The 22,147-nt window shown below is 42.8% G+C and overlaps 1 protein-coding gene across 2 annotated transcripts in view; it reads right to left on the bottom strand.

Moving 5' to 3' along the window:
- Window positions 1–637: 637 nt before the first annotated feature.
- Window positions 638–22,147, bottom strand: part of CAPRIN2 (caprin family member 2) — a 72,422-nt gene continuing 50,912 nt past the window's right edge. The window contains exons 15-20 of one of the 2 annotated variants that reach the window (XM_077827675.1): window positions 19,730–19,882; window positions 9,931–10,114; window positions 6,112–6,291; window positions 4,936–5,036; window positions 3,413–3,479; window positions 638–1,527 (exon numbers count right to left, since the gene is read on the bottom strand). In XM_077827675.1, coding sequence (XP_077683801.1) covers window positions 959–1,527; window positions 3,413–3,479; window positions 4,936–5,036; window positions 6,112–6,291; window positions 9,931–10,114; window positions 19,730–19,882 — 1,254 coding nt within the window. In that variant the 3' untranslated portion in view covers window positions 638–958. Of the gene's footprint in view, window positions 1,528–3,412; window positions 3,480–4,935; window positions 5,037–6,111; window positions 6,295–9,930; window positions 10,115–19,729; window positions 19,883–22,147 lie in introns of both variants that reach the window. The other variant, XM_077827668.1, reaches the window with a different exon arrangement.

Consider the following 22,147-nt stretch of genomic DNA (forward strand, 5'->3'; position numbering starts at 1 on the left):
CTTCAAGTGTGATTTTGGGTTACATACACCACAGTGGAGTTTTACCCTCTATACAGCACTTAACACTGTTTTCAAGTCTGCAATTCAATACAAGGAGTATCAGAATGAAAGGAATATACAGAACAAATTATTAGGGGGCTAAAGAACTGTTAAGTTTAAGACTCTGAAGCGTATTAACTGGCTAGGTGATGACTAAAGGGAGGCTGAAGTGAACATCCCTTGAAAAATTTAGAGGGATATAACTAGATTACCTGGGATATCTAAAAATAAGATAAATGTAAGAAAAGTGAAACATTTAGATTGAATCAAGAGCAATTTCTTAATGGAAAGCTCTAGAAGTTAATACCAGCAACAGGAGTGTGCAAGCCACTACTTTGATTCATTTAGCACTGGAAAGGACACAGGTCTGGAGAACATACAGCATTGGCAGGGGGAACAATGAGCCAATGGTCTCTTCCATCTAAAGAATTCAACTATTCAAGTACAGTTTCCTAAAATTCAGGGTGAAGACTAATTTTCATGATTAAAAATACAATATACTTCACACCACAACTAGTGGACCAGGTTTCTGGCTAGAGTTGTATAATAAAAACACTATAAAAAAATACTAAAATGCATATTAATTTGTTTTATTGAGGCACAACAAGGCATTGTGAATAGCCCATACTTGAGGCAATTATATCAGTAGTGTAGTAAGCTGGACATCAATACAGTAAAAGGATAAGTGCAAACAATATACATTCACAGCTTAACTAGCAAGGCTACATCACAATTGATAAAGTGCCAAATTAGTGCTGATTCAGTAACCCGATCCAGGATTTCACCTTGCAAAACAGGACCACCATCTCCCAGATAATGGAACCTTATTTCTATGAAATCGGTATTAAGTGCAAAGCTAGTTTTTCCCCCCCTCCACCAATTTGTTTGGAGCAGCTTTTTTGTAAACATTACACGGATTTCAGTCTTGATACAGAAGGTATCCTGAAAAGGTAGAATATTTCCAACTACTTCCATAGATAGCGCCCCGATGCAGACGTAACCAGATCTGGTCCCCTTGGAAAAGCTGTAGGACAGCATGGTTGCTAGCTGTTTCATGGTCTGGAGCCCCATCATTGGCATATGCAGACACTAGGACTTCTTCATTCTTCATAAGGTTTACATACAGTGGAACATTCACAGCCAGCTTCAGCATGTGGAAGATGAAGACATACGTGCCATTCACTGGACAATTAAACCTACCAAGCTGAATATCAAAAGTTTCTCCAAGGTTATTCAGCAGAAGGTCAAATGCGATGGGCTGATCTAGAGTTCCAGGGGCCAAGTTAGATGTTCTTGCAGCAGAAAAGGCAACTCTCATCTGGTGCGGGAGAGGATAAACGTGCACTGGCAGTATGGTGGCAGCTTGGCTTGTCACTGGCATGTCAACAGGGGTGATGCTGCGGGAGTCTCCCTGCCCAGAGTCCCCACTATTAAAGGTTTCATTGTCTCTTTCTGGACTGCTCACCTGAGAAGAATCACTCCATCCTGCTGTTAAAGATCATTAGCAACAGTAAATGATTCTTAGATTGGACAGAAAGATAATTTTCAAAGTGCAGGTTTAAGGTTAAGAACTGAAAGTTTCTGTATATATAAACATACTGCAATTATTACAAGAATAGTCAATGGAGCCTTGCGAGAACAACCAACTTTAGTCACTGTCAAAACTATCTTGCTAAACAAATGACTTGATTACTCCCTATTCTCCACACCCTAAAGGATATATCGCAGCAGCTATAAATACAGCTTTAGCTGAACTATTTGCCATGTAGGATTAATCCCAAAGTGGCGTACCCCAGTTGTTGAAGATTCTCAGAGTAGGGGATGTTTATTTTTACTGACTAGCTCTAGGTCTTATGGTGACCAATTGGAGGACTAAGGTTTCAGAAGCACCCCTCCTCTTAAGCTTTCAGGAGGAGATATGAAAGCTAAATTAGTTTGATAATCTGAAATCAGTCCTACTGTGTCCTGATGGCTTACTTTGGACAAATATGGAATGCAATACTACTGTCATGGATATGAGAAGTGTCTTAATCGGAAACTGAACCATATTCAAGCAACTTCCTGCACCCCGCCAAAAAAGGTAAGACTACATTAGCTGTTCATTCAAGTGCCAGAAAGTTTTAAGATGCAGTACACTGATAGAACGTGAGATGAATGTAATACTAGTGGGTTTTGTAAACATAAGTCACCTCAAATGTTCAAGGCAAATTCTGTTTTTCCTACAAGATAACTTAAAATGTTAGTTTATTTAGTATAAACCAAAGTTATATCAACTCCATTAGTAACACTAACTGAAATAGTATACTGTCTCAGTCCTCTGCTACAAGATTGTTTGAGTCTCCGCTTCTCTTTTAGTCATCTGGTTTCCTCAATTCCCTTCTTCTGAAGTACTCTCTACCATGAGTTCTACCTCAAGTTCTACCTGATGAGCAATTTTCTTCCTGTCTATTTTCTCGTCTGTAACCTAAAACAAGAACTTTAAGATCTGATCATGAAATCCTTAGTTCTAAAGTTGCTGACCTGGTAATACTAGCTTTTCTATAACTTTCAAAACCAAAATTGTGTTTTTAAAGTAAACAATTAAGATTTTGGTCTGCAGCCCACTCCCTCACTTATTTCATGCCCAGCAATAAAAAGCAGGGATCTCTTCCCTTCACTCACAGCAAGCTTATTTTCCCCCACCCTATAATGTTTTAGTCTATTTTTTTCTGATACAGAATATCTCCTATTAGTACTCAAAGATTTCAGGATCAGTAAGGTTGAGTTTCAAAAGCTATTTGTTTAGTGTTTATATTCCAACCTGGAGAGAAGTTACGCTGCATCTAAAATGACAGCTTCACACTGAAAGCTATTTCCCATATAAGCGTAACCCTGCCCACGTTTTGGGGATCCATATTTGCTAGCCAGCTTACCTACAGACAGATGCTAAGATTGTGCATATATAGCCAATACATACACACACACACACTCTTAGCTGGCCAACCAAGACTTGAGGGAAATCGGATTAGCTATCAGATCACAGGGTGCCAGTTTTGCATCCTGTGAATATTTCTATTAATCTTAAATAAAGTTTTCTACTTCTATTCACACTGCAGATGTGGAGATATGAAAGACCATTAGATCTGTCAGAATTAAAAACTGTTCTAGTTGCAAAATCTTTAGTACTTGCAATGATTTATTAGCCAGGGAGGACTGCCAGACTGGAGATCCCAGACAAAAAGTTTAGTGCTCACTTTGAAACGGATTTTTACTTGGGAACAGCAGAAGTTTGATCCAAGTTATATTTGACCCCTATGCCTTTTTTACCATTACATATTCAGAATTGCATTTTAAGATTTTATGCACATAGTTGGAGATATCATGTTAGCCTTACCTCTTGAGTTTGATCGAGGACCACCAGTTACTCCGCCTCGTTTATAGCACTGCTGGTAATTAACATCCTAGAAGGAACAAAAATATTAGTTAGTACTCCTAACTATCTTAAGAATGAGACTACCAACTAGAAAGTTAGCATTCTGTAGCACAGGCAATTAACTTTTAGTTTGCTTAGAGAGTTAATCAGTATACGCTTGGGGATTGTTTGACATACAAAATATACATGATCATAAATTGCTTTTCATATGTCCAGAGGCTAAGTCAATACTGACAGATCAACTTCCTATTTGTGAAACTCCAGCCATTCAGTCTACCCTCTTAGGTACTGCAGTGTTCTTGAAACTTAATACAGGCTCTGTTGAGCCAGTGAAGAACAGATTTCACAGCAGAGCATCCTCCTGTCTACCACTATGCACCTGCAGCTCCTTAAACTTCAGAGAACCACCCCTGGTATGTTAGCCTGAGCATCCCAGACATCAGGCATTGGAACAATGTTCAATATAACCAGGACCCAAACCATGTGGGGATTTAAAGTCAATACAGTATTGCCATTTGCAATTCAGTGTAAGTCAAACTAGTGACATTCGAACATGGTTCCATATGAGTAGTGCTACTTAAGATGACCAGTCAGTCAATGGTAGCCCCTGGTACAGCACATTACTTTCATTCCATTCCAACAAGGCATAAATAATTTGGCAGTCTGTTATCAAGAGGAATCTCAGTAGCTGTGTGTAGATGGAGACAGTATTTGCTACTGGTGCTCATAGGAACCCAGGAGCAGAAGACCATGCTGGGGTAGGCATTCCTCCCAACACAGGGAGCAGATGCATGTTTTAAATCCACCAGCCCTACCCACTTTGAACTTCAGCCAACTTGCTTTCCTCTAGATTGGGAAAGCAAGCTGGCATTGGGAAAGATACTATTCCATTCAAACTGGAATTAAGATGACATGAAGGGTCCTACAATCCAAACTGTACTGTTTTCCTGCGCCCTCAATAGAGCACAGAATGACAATACAAACCCATGGCAGATTAGCATAGTGGTTGTCTGTCTAATGCAACCTTCTGAAAAATGGAAATAAGCAATTTTGTTTTTCCCCTGAAGAATGTGCAAGCAAGAAAATTGCCTCATATATTTGTCAGTTTTCTGATGCCAACAGCATCTAACCTGCTTGGAGAGAACACAGACCATTCAATGTATGTTATCCTCAGTCTAAAATCAAACTACAAGGGGTCCTGAAAGAATTCTTCCACTTCAACATCCTGTTTGCGCTGTGTCAGGAAGGCAAGCCTCGGGTCTAAACCTAGTTGTCAGCCAAGATTAGTAGGTAGAGATCAGATTTTACAAAGCATTTAGCAGAAGAGGCATCTGAAACAATAGTAAAACAGCACTGTGTATTGTACGAAAAAAATTTTGCATTATAAAATTTGAACTCACTTCCTAGTTTGTAGCCAAACCTTGTTAACTTCCTGCAAAATGTAGGACACATGAAAGCTACAAGAAAGAAAAGTAAATCCTTACCCTTTGAGAATATGGAATTCCAGGATAATCTCTACCAGCGAACTGCAGCTGGCCATAGTTGCCATTAGGTATTGACGGGGATCCTCTATAAGCATCAAAACCTGCTCAAAATATAAAATTAAAATGCCAGAGTCAGTTTATGTTACCGACATTCAAATAAGAATTTTCCTTTAGGGACTGTCAGCATCAATTTTTTAAAAACAGTTTACAAAATGTGCGCGTGCACGATTTATTCCGTATTTCAGAGCAGCTTTGTGTTTAAGTCAAACGCATGGCATAATCATGGATGTCAAAATTAAAACTCATTAACAGCGTTTTATTAGAACTCATTTATTCCAGACATGGTTGGTCTGCAAGAGTCTCCATTACATTAACAGTTTCTGAACTTACAAAACTAGCACCCAGACACAAGAGTGTCCTCGTAAGTATTATCCAGACTGGCTCTGCCATTAAAGTGATTGAGTATGTTGGACTTGCAGAAGATGCAGGACTTTAAAGCAACGCCCAGATGCTGCCCTTTGCCAGAATGAACTACTGTAATCAAACTGGTGACAAGTTCTTACACTGTTACAAGACGAAGCCAGTTGTAGTTATAAAGTGAACACTAAACTACTCAGATGAGCATAGTAAGCTACTAGTACTAGCAAAACCAAAGCAGTACCAGCAACTAATGAGGTTCCTTCATAGAAAATGAGGATTCAGACTCAAATTGATAAAGTGTAATACTTTATACTTTGTTCAATCTGCCAAAGTCCATGTAATCACAAACTGTAGGACCATACTCTATAGCAGAATTGTCAAACATGTGACTCAGGCCAGAACTGGCCCCCCAAGTGCCCCTCCTGTCAGCTCTCTCCATCCCTCTCTTCAAAGTAATCCAGTAATCCTGTTTACTACTAGTTCAGAGGGGTACAGAGCAGAGTTGAGGAGTGTGCTCATGCCTGTTGAAACACAAAGTTGAGCCCCTCTTACAAGCCCCCTCTGGGCTCTTTAGCATTTTGTAGTAATTGGCAGAGGAGTATTAATGTTTCACATACATTATGTTACACTTTCCTAATTTCAATGCTATTAGCTCTTAGGATTAATGCACAGAAGTATCTGGTTCTAAGGCTATATCCCCTACTATAGCTAGAATTGATCCTTTCACCGGGGGATGGGAAGCAAGTGAAAGTATACCTTTGTATCCACCAGGGGAACGATATGAATTGGTCAGTGATCTCCCACCTCTGGCAGATCCTCTAACAGATCCACGACTATTGAGATAAGGCTGAGTGGGTCTGGCGAAAATAGTCTGTGCTGGATAAAAGGCAAGGCTGCCATTGCTTACAGGAACAGCTCCATCAGGTTGATAATTAACTGCTTAAGAAAGGAAAAAAATTAAAAGCAATGAGACACAGAATTACCATACCTATAAGTTATTTCAGCATTGAAATTAATACTGGATTAATACTGTATGTTTTACAGCATTTATTTCCTGCACTAAAAATAAGAAATAAATAATGTTTCTCCCATTAGTCCACAGAAAGTTTTTGAACCATACCTTTCACCATTGAACAGAACTGATGAATAAGGTATAAAATTGTTACAAAGTACCACTATTCAAGCACCCTACTTCTCAGAAGAATCAGGTTGAACCCATTCTGGACAGATTCAAGCCAGGTCTGTTCACAGAGTGCCTTGCTATATATTTCTCCTGTAACAAGCCATGACAAATTGAGTCCATATATAGACATTTAAGAGTTATTCATTGTTTTAAGCTAGCACTGTCCTCCTGTTAGGTGATAGGATAACTAAAACTAGTAAACTTAGCATACTAAGTTTGGCAGCCACAGTACACCATGAATACTTTTGGTGCATAAATGAGAGCTAGTTAGCTGATGCTCAGTCCAGGTCAGAGTGAGGTGATGCTGCTAAGATTAGCGGAAACAACTAGATATGGTGAGCCCAGTCTTCTCTGATCAAGGTTGTTTTCCCAGCATGTGTTACTAATCTTTGCAGCTAGGGAATCCAACCACCCCAACATTGCAGTGCCCAGGAATGCCCATCATTGTGCCTGGCCACAAGATTGACTTAAGATCCAGCCCTTGCTACAGTGGTCCATGTCTGTCACCTCAACATTGCATGATTTGAAGGTATTCTATATAGGGCTACCCCATGGATCAATCCAGAAACTTAAGCTGGTGGAGTAAGTGGTGGCTAACCTATTAAATGGTATTTCTCAGTTGCAGCACATGACACCAATGTCCCATGATCTGCACTACTTTCCTACTGGTTTCTGGCTTGACCTGTCAAGCCCTAAATAACTGGGGATGTTTGCTATGCGAGACTACTGTGTCTCATGCAGGGCCATCCCTAGCTATTTTGGTGCCCTCCGCAGGGGGAGTTGGCCACTTCCTGTGGGAAGTGGAGTGACCCAGCCCCAGCCTGTTCTGCTCCCCTGGCTCCCAGCAAGTGCTGGGGGCAGTTCCCCCCACCCCCCAAGCCTGGGAGCCAGGAGAGCAGAGCAGGCTGGGGCTGGGGCCCCACACAGCCCCCCCCCCGGTGGAGGCCTGGGGCCCCAGGCTGCTCTGCTCCCCTGACTCAAGCTTGGGGATGAGGGAGGAACCGCTCCCCAGCAGCACAGCTGGGAGCCAGGGGAGCGGAGCAGGCTGGGGCTGGGTCATTCCACTTACCACACAGTGAGTGCAAGGTCAGGCCTGGCTGCAATCTTCAGGGGAGTGGGGGCGGGGCTGGGGCCTGGGGAAGAGCCAGAGCAGGGGCTGGAGCAGCAAGCAGCTGTGCAGGACACCAGGAAATTTGGTGCCCCAAATTTCCTGGTGACCTATGCAGCTGCGTGCTTTGTGTATGAGTAAGGACAGGCCCTGGTCTCATGTTATGCTTGCCAGTTACAACCACCAAGAACACTTGATTCCCTTGGATTTACGTGGGGCTAGTGGTAGAATGTTCTCAACTCTGGAATGAAGTTTTTTTGGATCTGTGCAGGCTACAGTGGAAGTGGGTTTCTAAAGGGAATCAGATTTATGGGGGAGGGAGTTTTATGCTCTTTAATTTTGCTTTTTGGAATATATAGCAGGAGTGCCTTGAGGCTTGATAGATGCCCTTGGTTTTTATACAAAAACCAAGAAATTTGTCAAGATTTCTACTTGTCAAAACAGAAAAGACTGACAGTTTGTGCAATCCCTGTTTCAGACAGGTTTAAGAACAAAGCTCTGTCCTTGGTTGCACATAGTATCTCAGAGGTCAAAGGCAACTGTAAATGCTTATCTGAGTGCACAGTTTGAATGACTATTACTGACAAGTCAGTAGTGTCAACTTCATATGCAACAGATTCCTGATTTGCCTTTGAACTTAGTGATGCTTCTGTTTACAATCTGAAATTTAAAAATCTTCCAGCTCAGATTTGCTTCAGTCTGGACTGGGACTTGCAAGAACATCCTACCATGGCTTAAGAACCTCCCTCTTAATCACTCCTTAATACAGAGACTCTTGGTATTTCTATCTCTATGGAGACATAAAACCTTAGATTTATGGGGGAGATTCAGTTACAAATTATGACAATTTTCATATTGTGTATCAACTATTTTGTTTATCCATCCATGTTCTACATTTTACCTCCATGAAAATAGTGGCAAAGGTAGCAACATTTAAGTAGGGAGTTCTTAGAAGGCTTTCCTGTTTACCTCCTCCAATATCATTAGGCCATACATTTAGTATTTGGTCTTCAGTGCAAAATAGCTCTCCCCTCACTTACTGCCACTACCTCTGTTCCCAGGACCTTTCCAGCTAATACGAGTTATGTAGAAGAGTTCCCCAAAAAGCACGCTACAAGAGTAAAAAAAATTCTCCCCCTCCCCACCAAAACATTGAAAATAAGTTTAATCCTTAAGACAGAAGCCTCTATCTTAGAGATAAAAGAACTCTGAGGGCAAATGGAAATCATGTAACACTAAATTTGTTACCTTTAATACTACCAATGTACCATCTATACCATACTTATTCCTGCACAAAGTAGTTCAAGGCATTTCAAAGTTAGAAACAAATACTGCAACAGACATCTTACAAAAGGTTACTGTCTCATACTGGAGATTCCAGACAGACTAGTCCTAACAGTTCACTACTATCGCACAAAATTAAATACCACTCCTCAGTGACTAAATCTGCCTACTGGGAATTTTACACAATCATACAGAGATGAAACTGTATCTGCAACCAGTGTGTGCATGTTCACTGTTTAGAACAGGGGTCGGCAATCTTTCAGAAGTGGTGTGCCGAGTCTTCATTTCTTCACTCTACTTTAAAGGTTTTGCATGCCAGTAATACATTAACATTTTTAGAAGGTCTCTGAGTCTAATATACAATTAAACTATTGTTGCATGTAAAGTAAATAAGTTTAAATGTTTAAGAAGCTTCATTTAAAATTAAAATGCAGAGTCTGCCGGACTAGTGGCCAGGACCTGGGCAGCGTGAGTGCCACTGAAAATCAGCTCGTGTGGCGCATTTGGCACGTGTGCCATAGGTTACCTACCCCTGGTTTAGAACAGACCTTTTCACCAGGTTAGGGATTCAGGTTTCAAAATAGTACACTTCAGCAAACACAAACAGGTCACCTTGAATTACAATTCTACTCCAAGAAGTGACTGTCAAAATGATCATTCGCTCATTTGATTTGGGCAAATTTACTTTGTTTACAAGTAACTCGTTTCAGACTGCTAGCCCTGCAAACTCCAATTGGGACTGAAAGTCAGGCTGGGTACTCTTTCACACTGTGAGAGCAATCTGGACTGGTTATGAATGACAGCAATATGGTCAATTGCACAGCCTTAACAGAATAAAAGCTGAACTCCATTTTACCTGTATTGCACCTGCAGGGGATTACTGGACTAAAAGCAGTAGAGGTTCAGGAGCACATTAATGGATCGAAGTGTCAGTTTGATAGTCACTTCAGTCTAGAGGGTCACTTAAAAGATACAGCCATGTACAAAGAAATTTCCTTACCCGTTGGCAAAGTTTCTTGTGAATGAGAGTTTTGCTCTGCAACATGAGTGGACTGTAATTGGCACTGAGGAGGAGTTTGTGTACTTGCTGTAGAAAAACTCTGGTTATATCCTGCAGAGTATGAGGAGTCATCTTTTATTTCCTGCTCTTTACGTGGAGGCAGGGGTGCATTCACCTTAAATACCTGGAAAAAGTAGGTTTTATTTAAGCAAAAGCTTAACTGTTAACACTTCACCATTTATATTCCAGTAGCACCTAAAGACTCAGCATTCAGGGCCTAATTGTGCTACACCCTCTACCTGTCCCCTAGTAGGTTAGAGTTCATGCCCTGAAGAATATCTAGTCTATTTAGACTAAATGTGGGAGTTAACCCTATTTTAGATACAGGGACTGGAGGCACAGTGACTAGCCCTCTATCACCAGGTCACAGTCTGTCAGAGCCTTGACTTCAGCTCAGATCTCCAAGCCCTAGTCCAGTGCCTTACCCAAGCTCCCTGCCCTGACCCCTCACCTTTTTCCAACCACCACACATTAACCTTTTAAAGTTCCTACTATAATGTTTAGTTATTGCTGGCAATAGCCTGCTTTTACTAAACTCACTGAAACCCAAATCCTGATCCAGAGATATACTACAACCTCAGTGAATAGTCTCACTACTGGGATTCCCATCACCACCTGAGTTAGACAATTTTCAGTTGAGAAACAGGTTCTTGGCAGCTAACCACATGCACGCGGCTTTTCTGCTTTCATTTTTACTACACATATATACTAACCAAGCAGAGGCAGTTCTCTTCTGAGGCTGTCCTTTTCTGAATAGCTGCCACAACACAAGCTGTTTGATGCTTAGTGTCAGTCCTAAAAATGCTTAAAACATTCCCAAAAGAATGATGCATGGACAAGTTCAGAGTCTCAAAAGGAAGATTTGTTTGACCTTTAGCAATACTAGTAGTGAAAACATTACTAGTGTCTTGTAAAGTCGCTGGGCACTACAAGGACCTTTATCATCTTCAGTGAGACAAAAAATTCAAAATTGTACCCAACCGGCAAGCACTTCAGCTTCTATTTTAACTGCAAATCACATACTAAGGTAGCCATCTATCCTATGGTACAGTGACAGATATACTATGAAATGTGGGAGACCGCTTGAATGGTTAAAGGCAAGCCAGGCAGTCCGTATGAGAAAGCAAACTACTCTGCCATCTATATGAAGGTCTGTCACTATACTGAGATTATGCAATTTGAACTTCTTTTGGGCTGGGACAGAGTATAAGAAATAAAAAACAACTATTGGCCAATAAGGTATAATAATAAAATAATAATAATCCAGGGGAAAGCAGCAAGGCCATTATTTCTCTTTTATAGATTACCTATAATTCCACAAGATGTTAGGATAGCAGAGATTCCCAGCCACCAGAAACCAACCACTAGCTCATGAGGATAAAGCAATGTGAAATCTAAACCCATCTCATGGATGAGTCATTATCTTCAGCACTAAAATTCAGGCTGCACAAAGTGTTTATGGCTCTCATGCTTCTCTCAGTGGCTCTGAAGTCCTGAGACTGATAATAGTTGTGATGTTGCACCCCATAATGCTTTATAGAAATATGCTTATGAGTGTAAATATGAAATAACTGGAATATGTTTTATGCTAGATATGCCATGTAACATCTCTGCAAAGGTTATGATCTACTGCATATTTTCATCCTATTTGTATGCATGTATCATTTTTGTATTTGAAGTTAGGAATATTGCCTATGTACTTGTTTGATTTTAAGTAGCCTCAGTGCAGCATTTGGTCAGCTTCTTGAGAAAAGACTATTCTCAGTAAGTGCCCAGTCAATGAACTGTGAGAGATGCCAATCCACATCCGAGCTTCCCTAGCAATGTGGCTCAGTCTGTAAAGAACCGAGTCATGCATGGACATGTGACTTGCCCATGTGATTCCAAAACTCCATCTTGTAGCCGGATTCTGAATAGGAGAGATGGGGTCTCCACCCACAAGAGAGTATTAAGCCCCTGGGAACTCCCCCATTTTGTCTTCAGCTGGCTCAAGAGACAGCCTCTCCACCCCAAAGGATACCTGAAAGAAACTGGAACAAAGGACAGTAACTACAGGGGTGTGAGTGATTGCTGGACCCAGACTAGAAGGAGGCTAGTCTGTTAAAGAAGCTTATTGGAACATCTGAGGGTGAGATTTACCTGCATTTACCTTCCTACTGTATTAGGCTTAGACTGGTGTGTTATTTTATTTTGCTTGGTAATTCACTTTGTTCTATTACTTGGAACCACTTAAATCCTACTTTTTGTATTTAATAAAATCCTTTTTACTTATTAACCCAAAGTATTAATACCTGGGGGGCCAAACAGCTGTGCATCTCTATCAGTGTTATGGAGGGCGAACAATTTATGAGTTTACCCTGTATGAGCTTTATACAGGGTAAAACAGATTTGGGGTTTGGACCCCACTGGGAGCTGGGTATCTGAGTGCTGGAGACAGGAACACTTCTTATACTGTTTTCAGTTAAGCCTGCAGCTTGTGGGGGACGTGGTTCCGACTGGGATCTGTGTTTGCAGCATGCAAGCGTGTCTGGCTCAAACAAGGCAAGGTGCCCAAGTCCCAAGCTGGCAGGGTAAACTGACTCAAAGGTAGTCTAGGCCCATCAGGTGGCAGTCCCAAAGGGGGTTTCTGTGACCCAAGCAAGCGGTCACAATAGTAATGGGCAAGGGGATCCTGCCTGAAGAAAGACTTTATTTCCTTCTTGGGGCTGGAATGCACAGTTCGAAAAAAAAATGCAGTCACCCTGGAGTCCTTTAGGGAATGGAGGACCTCATTCATTTTGAAAATAAAGCTAATTTACCCTCAAAGGGAAGATCCTCAATAGTAGTTTGGACAGCCCTGGAAACAGGGGAAAAAAGAAGCTAGGAGGATCTTCTGTTTGCCTTTCCAGAATCTGAGCATATACTAGCTGACCTGACTGGGCTGAGCTAAGCTATACTGCCTCTTTCAGGAGGGGGATCTAACCCTGGAAAGGGCAGAAAATGTAGGCTTGCATGAATACAGCTGTACACTCCAGAGCATCCAGGGCTAATACAAATGTAAGTACTAGGATGGGGCACATAAGGGATAGTAGGAGGGATTTTTTTTCTGGTTTCAGAGTAGCAGCTGTGTTAGTCTGCATTCGCAAAAAGAAAAGAAGTACTACTGGCACCTTAGAGACTAACAAATTTATTTGAGCATAAGCTTTCGTGAGCTACAGCTCACTTCATCGGATGCATTCAGTGGAAAACACAGTGAGGAGATTTACACACACACACACACCCCCCCATGAAAAAAATGGGTGTTATCATACACATTGTAAGGAGAGTGATCACTTAAGATGAGCTGTTATCAGCAGGAAGGCGGGGGGGGGGGGGGGAGAAAACCTTTTGTAGTGATGATCAAGGTGGGCCATTGCCAGCAGTTAACAGGAATGTCTCAGGAGCAGTGGGGGGGAGGGGAAATAAACACAGGGAAATAGTTTTACTTTGTGTAATGACCCATCCACTCCCAGTCTCTATTCAAGCCTAAATTAATTCCAATACAGCAGTCTCTCGTTGGAGTCAGTTTTTGAAGTCTTTTTGTTGTAATATTGAGACCTCTAGGTCTGTAATCGAGTGACCAGAGAGATTGAAGTGTTCTCTGACTGGTTTATGAATGTTATAATTCTTGACATCTGATTTGTGTCCATTTATTTTTACATAGAGACTGTCCAGTTTGACCAATGTACACGGCAGAGGGGCATTGCTGGCACATGGCATATATCACATCGGTAGATGTGCAGGTGAACGAGCCTCTGATAGATTTCCACTCAAATCAGCCACACTATCAACTTCATGAAAAAACTCGTACAGATACAGACAGACAACTTCCTTTCCAAATGCAAACAGATGGACATCATACCAAAAGGACTGAAGATAAAAAATCCATTACAATCTACATACCACACAGACTATGCTGACAGCCTGTGTCACATGCTCTCAAAGAAACCGCGGAACCACCTGATCAACATCCTCTACAGCAAACAGGGAAAGATTAAGAATGAGCTCTCAAAACTGAATACTCTCATAAAAACCAACCTTCCACACAAACTTCCTCGTGGCTGGACTTTACAAAAGCTAGACAAGCCATTTACAACACACACTTTGCTTCTCTACAAAAGAAAAAGGACACTAAACTATCTAAACTACTACATGCCACAAGAGGCAACAGCAATGGTTCCCTTAACCCACCCAGCAATATTGTTAATCTATCCAGCTATCCTCTTAACCCAGAAGAATCTGTCCTACCTTGGGGCCTCTCCTTCTGCCCCTCCACCCCCACGAATATGATACAGTTCCGTGGTGACCTAGAATCCTATTTTCGACGTCTCTGACTCAAGGAATATTTCCAACGCACCTCTGAACATCATACTAATCCACAGAGACCTTCCTACCAACACTACAAAAAGGATTCTAGGTGGACTCCTCCTGAACATCGAAACAGATTGGACTTCTACATAGAGTGCTTCCATCGACGTGCACGGGCTGAAATTGTGGAAAAGCAGCATCACTTGCCCCATAACCTTAGCCGTGCAGAACACAATGCCATCCACAGCCTCAGAAACAACTCTATCATAATCAAAAAGGCTGATAAAGGAGGTGCTGTCATCATGAATAGGTCGGAACATGAACAAGAGGCTGCTACGCAGCTCTCCAACACCACTTTCTACAAGCCATTACCCTCTGATCCCACTGAGTTACCAAAAGAAACTACACCATTTGCTCAAGAAACTCCCTGAAAAAGTACAAGAACAAATCCGCACAGAGACCCCTGGAATCCCGACCTGGGGTATTCTATCTGCTACCCAAGATCCATAAGCCTGGAAATCCTGGGGGGCCCCCCCATCATCTCAGGCATTGGCACCCTGACAGCAGGATTGTCTGGCTATGGAGACTCCCTCCTCAGGCCCTAAGCTACCAGCACTCCCAGCTATCTTCGAGACACTACTGACTTCCTGAGGAAACGACAATTCATCGGTGATCTTCCTGAACACACCATCCTGGCCACTATGGATGTAGAAGCCCTCTACACCAAATTCCACACAAAGATGGACTACAAGCCATCAGGAAGAGTATCCCTGATAATGTCACAGCAAACCTGGTGGCTGAACTTTGACTTTGTCCTCACCCATAAACTATTTCACATTTGGGGACAACGTATACCACCACACCACATGATCCATCGTCTACAGCCAAGCTCTGTGATACAACCGCATTTGCTCCAACCCCTCAGACAGAGAAACACCTTCAAGATCTCTATCAAGCACTCTTACAACTACAATACCCACCTGCTGAAGTGAAGCAATAGATTGACAGAGCCAGAAGAGTACCCAGAAGTTACCTACTACAGGACAGGCCCAACAAAGAAAACAACAGAACGCCACTAGCCATCACCTTCAGCCCCCAACTACAACCTCTCCAACGCATCATCTAGGATCTACAACCTAGCCTGAAGGACGACCCATCACTCTCACAAATCTTAGGAGACAGGCCAGTCCTTGCCTATAGACAGCCCCCCAGCCTGAAGCAAATACTCACCAGCAACCACATACCACACAACAGAACCACTAACCCAGGAACCTATCCTTGCAACAAAGCCTGTTGCCAACTGTGTCCACATATCTATTCAGGGGACACCATCATAGGGCCGAATCACATCAGCCACTCTATCAGAGGCGCGTTCACCTGCACTTCTACCAATGTGATATATCCCAACACGTGCCAGCAATGCCCCTCTCCCATGTACATTGGTCAAACTGGACAGTCTCTACGTAAAAGAATAAATGGACATAAATCAGATGTCAAGAATTATAACATTTATAAACCAGTCGGAGAACACTTCAATCTCTCTGGTCACTCTATTACAGACCTAAAGGTCTCAATATTACAACAAAAAGACTTCAAACACAGACTCCAACGAGAGACTGCTGAATTGGAATTAATTTGCAAACTGGATACAATTAATTTAGGCTTGAATAGAGACTGGGAGTGGATGGGTCATTACACAAAGTAAAACTATTTCCCCGTGTTTATTTCCCCGCCCCAACCCCCCACTGCTCCTCAGACGTTCCTGTTAACTGCTGGCAATGGCCCACCTTGATCACTACAAAAGATTTTCTCCCCCGCCGGCCCGCCCTCCTGCTGGTAATAGCTCATCTTAAGTGATCACTCTCCTTACAATGTGTATGATAACACATTTTTTTCATGGGGGGGGGGGGGGGGGTGTGTGTGTGTGTGTGTGTGTGTGTGTGTGTGTGTGTGTGTGTGTGTGTGTGTGTGTGTGTGTGTGTGTGTGTGTGTGTGTGTGTGTGTGTGTGTGTGTGTGTGTGTGTGTGTGTGTGTGTGTGTGTGTAAGTAAATCTCCTCACTGTATTTTCCACTGAATGTATCCGATGAAGTGAGTTGTAGCTCATGAAAGCTTATGCTCAAATAAATTGGTTAGTCTCTAAGGTGCCACAAGTACTCCTTTTCTTTTTTCTGTTAGCCCAAGGTAGTTGCCTGCTGACTGAGTCCTCCCCTGAATCCCTAGTCAATTCCCACTCTGCTACCCAAAGGGAGGATGGAGCAGGAAGCATGTGATTGAGATACAATAGGGAATCCTCTATGGGGATGAAGGGAAGGAATTATATCTAGCTACATCCTTCCTTTTGATATTTGAGGCGGCTTGCATAGTGTGCTCCAGCAGGAACAATTTTAAGCAAGCCTCTCCAGCACTGAATCTGTTTAGGGAAGGCATGATACATGGAAAAAAAAGTCACCCAGGAATACATTAATCTTCTAGGCATAATAGGTATCGGATTAAGCAGTATCAACTTCAGACAAGGGGCAAATTTTGTTTCAAGGATTTTGTCTCTGCTATACAGACCCTCTGTAGGGTAGAGAGCATCTAGCCTCAAAGTATCTCAGGGGTTTTTTTTGCCAGTGGGCAAGAAACTAACACTGCTAACAACACTAGCATGATGCAGAGAAGCAGAATGACAAAATGGCAGGCGTTCTATATAACTGCCGTAGCTGGTAAGAAGGAATTGAGGAAGTTGGGCCTGTTCCACCCTTTATGCCCATGGATAGAATGCCACAGGGGCATCTAGGACACAGCTCCAACTAACTGCTGGCCAAGAGAATGTGATCTCAGGCACATGAAGAAAGGAATCCATGTGAACAATCATTTGAAGCATGCCTTTCAGGCATCTCCAGTTTTCCTTCCCTTCATATGGTTTAGTTACACCTCTTTCCCAGCAACAGTCAGACTAGACTGAGTTATCTGAAAACAGGGCCAAATCCTTAAACTTTAGGCATGGCTGGACATAGCTCAGTGAACTATAAAACCACTATCTGGGTTGGTCAAATATTTAGGTTTTAACCTTAGTAGAGAACATGCCAACCCCATTATTTGAAAGCAATGCCTTACAGTGGAGTCGAACCTTATGCATGGGTTAGGTTCTAAAAGTCAGCGCATAAGGTGAAAATAGCGTATAGTCAAAGTTACCCTTGAAAATCCCCTAAATTGCCCATAAAGTACAGAACACACTCCATCACATTAAGATTGGGATCAGCATCCATAGAGCTACGTAGCCATGAGAACGTAAGCCTCGTGTACATGGCCTTGAAACAGCGAATCACACCTTGGTTGAGAGGTTGGAAGATGGAGGTGGTATGGGGGGACGAGAGAGAGACAGATGACTTTGTTATGCACAAACCAGAGTGCTGCAAGGCAGCCAGGAGCATTGTCTATGATCAGCAACACTTTAAACTCAAGTCCTTTCTCTTCGAGGTACCACTTGACCTCGAGAAACAAAAACACTTATGGAACCAATCCAGAAATAATGCTGCCATCACCCAAGCCTTTTTATTTGTTTGATTGCCAGAACACAGGCAGGAGATTTTTGTTCTTGCCTTTTAGGGAACGGGGATTTGCAGCCCTGTAGAGCAAGCCCAGCTTTATTAAATGCCCCGCCACATTGCCACAAAACAATCACATGGTCTTTAGCTGCTTTGAAGCCAGGAGCTTGTCTTTCTGATTTCAAAGTGTAAGTGTGGTTGGGCATTTTTTTCCCCAAAAGAGCCAGTCTCGTCAGCATTAAAAACTTGTTCTGGAAGATAGAAAAGGACTATGATTTTCTTTAATTCTTCAGGGTAGGCTTTTGCTGCTTCTTCATTGGCAGATGCAGCTTCACCAGTACTTCATCAGTGGTGAGCTGGAGCCAGTTTGCACAAACTGGTTAAATTTTGAAGCCGGTTTAGAACCGGTTGTTAAAGGGGTAGGCAGACTTCAGCCCAAGGGACTGTCCTGCCTGAGCTCTCTACTGGGGAGGTTCCCCTGTGAATTTTTACACACCTGGCAGCACTCCGAGCCTTTGGCGGCAGGTCCTTCACTCGCTCCAGGCCTTCGGCGGCACTGAAGAACCCACTGCCGAAGTGCCTCCGAAGGCCTGGAGCGAGTGAAGGATGTGCCGCCGAAGGCTCGGAGTGACTGAAGGAACAGTTCTTCAGCTTTGACAGATCACTGGTCTGCATGTTTTTGAGGTTGAAGCGGTTCCTAAAACTGTTAAGCCAACCTTGGCTGGCTTTGAATTCCTTCTCACCAGAAGGCTGTCCCTCTTCAGCGGGAGGTTTGAACAGCGCATAGAGGCTAACTGCCTATTGATGGCAACACATTGCGAGAAAAAGGCTCACATTTATGGTTCATGTCTTCCAACCATAAGTTTAATGCCTTTTCAGTCTTATCACACACCTGGCTCGTCGCCTTAGCAGTTATTGGAGCACTTGATGCCATGGCTTGACGAATCTCTCTCGAATCTTGATGGCATGAATGCTAGCTTTGTTGCGGCCATATTTAAGTGCTGTGTTGGAGACCAACATACAATCTCTCAACAAGTCAACATAGGCAGTTTTTCCTCCCGTATTCAAACAGATCGCTGTTTCTTCGGTGAGCACCAGATGAAGTAGTTGGCTTGTGTTTAGGGACCATGTTGTATGAAAAATACATACGGTATCTTTAAACACTAGAATCACACTCAGTGCGGCGAGATGCTCACACTATGAGAGGCACGTGGGAACTGTGACCGACTGAGGGAACAGCAGATTCACATCTCCCATACCACGCTCACTCTGGGGCATATGCTCATTGAGTGGAATGGTGGGCAGAATCGCCCGCACTATTTACAGGTATTGTGTTATTTTTTTTTTTGCTGAGTGTGTGTAGTTGAATTCACGCAAGTTAAATGCGCGTATGATGCGACTCACCAGTATTTTGCTACGTAGCAACCCCCACTGGTATTTTAAACATGACTGAGCCAATTTACTTTTTAGCAGGTCTCAACTGTGAAAAAGTTTACAAACAAGGGGTCTTAACAGGAATTGAGATTTCATTAGCATATTAGATTAGCAAATTAGGAATTCAGTCACTTGCAACTGCTGGCCTATTATAAATAAAATTTGATAGTTAATGAGCTGTAGTGCTTGATTTTGACCTACACAATCACTGCAGAGAGCTTCTCAGCTCATGGAAATATCCTACTAATGAAGCACAGAAGGAAAGGTAGGAGCAGCCAAAATTTATGACTAGACAGTCATTGAGAGGTCCCTAGTTATAGTATGTGCTATCAAGTTTTGGGCTGAAACCTGGACGGTGCATTTAATAGTTTTAAGGCTGAAGTAATAATTTGGAAGCATTCTTGTCATGAATGCTTTCCTGTTTACCCTCTACAAGAGATACACTTACAGTCTGCATTGCCTGAAAGGGAGCTGCATTTATGCTAACAGAACTGCTGCTTGCTGGAGGAGACTGAAAGGTTTGCCCCTGTGACACTGGTGACATGGAGGTGCTTGAAGTAGGCAGCGGTGACTGTGGCTCTCTTGGCAGGGGAATAGTTGCCTGAGAAGGGAACAAAAATACATGAGGTCACGTGATAGTTATCAGGGAATAACACAAGAAGTTAGTTTGTTCTAATGCCTAGATTGCTGAATGTCAGCAGTTTCTGCATGTTGACATTTGGGCATAGCAAAACAGAATAGCTTTTGCTTACAATTTCAAATCTTGCTGTGCATCCTCAGCAATCAGTACTTCTATCACAGCCTATTGAGTAAGTGAAAATGTCCATGGACTAGTAAACATACCAATCATCAATTTCCTATGGAAACTACAACATGAACATAAAAAGAAAAGGAGTCCTTGTGGCACCTTAGAGACTAACCAATTTATCTGAGCTAGTCTCTAAGGTGCCACAAGTCCTCCTTTTCTTTTTGAGAATACAGACTAACACGGCTGTTACTCTGAAACATGGACATAGACAGCTTTTTCCACAAGCGAAAGACATTATTAAGTACCTGCCATTGTATAAAGATCTATGTATGCCTCAAAATGTAGAAAGTAGTTCCTTGATCCCAGAGACAGTATAAGTATGGTGACCTCTTTCCCACCAGAAAGGGTCAATGTTTAATTACCAAAGTGGTCAGTACAGTAGTGCTGAAACAGTTTGCTTGGTCAATTCAGCACCAAGTCAATGCCTACGTTCAAGTACATTAATGCTGCTTAAGCCTCCACACTTGTCCCTTCCAATGCTAAAATGAAGTGATGCAATCAGTGCAGAAAAATGCTTTGGCAGCGTATCAGAGCACTGTAGATAGGAAAGACTAATTTAACACTCACCCTAAGTTTCCTATGGAAACTACAACATGGGCAGAGAGGGAAGAGCATCTTTGCTAGCAGGCTGGCTAACCTAGTGAGGAGGGCTTTAAACTAGGTTCACTGGGAGAAGGAGACCAAAGCCCTGAGGTTAGTGGGGACATGGGATACCGGGAGGAAGCATGAGCAGGAGAGCATGAAAGGGGAGTGCTCCTGCCTCATATTAAGAGAGCAGGACAAACTGCAAGTTCTCAAGTGCCTATACACAAATGCAAAAAGGCTAGGAAACAAGCAGGGAGAACTGGAAGTCCTGGCACAGTCAAGGAATTATGATGTGATTGGAACAGAGTCTTGGTGGGATAACTCACATGACTGGAGTACTGTCATGTATGGATATAAACTATAAATTATATCTAGCTACATCCTTCCTTTTGATATTTGAGGAGGCTTGCACAGTGTGCTCCAGGAAGGACAGGCAGGGCAGAAAAGGTGGGTGAGTTGCATTGTATGTAAGAGAGCAGTATGACTGCTCAGAGCTCTGGTATGAAACTGCAGAAAAACTTGAGTGTCTCTGGATTAAGTTTAGACGCATGAGCAACAAGGGGGATGTCGTAGTGGGAGTCTGCTATAGACCACCGGACTGGGGGGGGATGAGGTGGACGAGGCTTTCTTCCAGCAACTAACGGAAGTTACTAGATTGCAGGCCCTGATTATGGGAGACTTCAATCACCCTGATATCTGCTGGAAGAGTAATGCAGCGGTGCACAGACAATCCAAGAAGTTTTCGGAAAGTGTAGGGGACAATTTCCTGGTACAAGTGCTGGAGGAACCAACTAGGAGCAGAGATCTTCTTGACCTGCTGCTCACGAACTGGGAAGAATTAGTAGGGGAAGCAAAAGTGGATGGGAATGTGGGCAGCAGTGACCATGAGATGGTCGAGTTCAGGATCCTGACACAGGGAAGAAAGGAGAGCAGCAGCATACAGACCCTGGACTTCAGAAAAGCAGACTGACCACCTCAGGGAACTGATGGGCAGGATCCCCTGGGAGAACAACATGAGGGGGAAAGGAGTCCAGGAGAGCTGGCTGTATTTTAAAGAATCCTTATTGAGGTTACAGGGACAAACCATCCCAATGTGTAGAAAGAATAGTAAATACGCAGGCGACCAGCTTGACTTAACAGTGAAATCCTTGCTGATCTTAAACACAAAAGCTTACAAAAAGTGGAAGATTGGACAAATGACCAGGGAAGAGTATAAAAATATTGCTGGGGCATGCAGGAGTGAAATCAGGAAGGCCAAATCACACCTGGAGTTGCAGCTAGCAAGAGATGTTAAGAGTAACAAGAAGGGTTTCTTCAGCTATGTTAGCAACAAGAAGAAAGTCAAGGAAAGTGGGGGCCCCTTACTGAATGAGGGAGGCAACCTAGTGACAGAGGATGTACTCAATGCTTTTTTTGCCTCTGTCTTCACAAACAAGGTCAGCTCCCAGACTGCTGCACTGGGCAGCACAGCAT

This window comes from Eretmochelys imbricata, chromosome 1 (assembly GCF_965152235.1).
Source record: "Eretmochelys imbricata isolate rEreImb1 chromosome 1, rEreImb1.hap1, whole genome shotgun sequence".
NCBI classification, from domain to species: domain Eukaryota; kingdom Metazoa; phylum Chordata; order Testudines; family Cheloniidae; genus Eretmochelys; species Eretmochelys imbricata.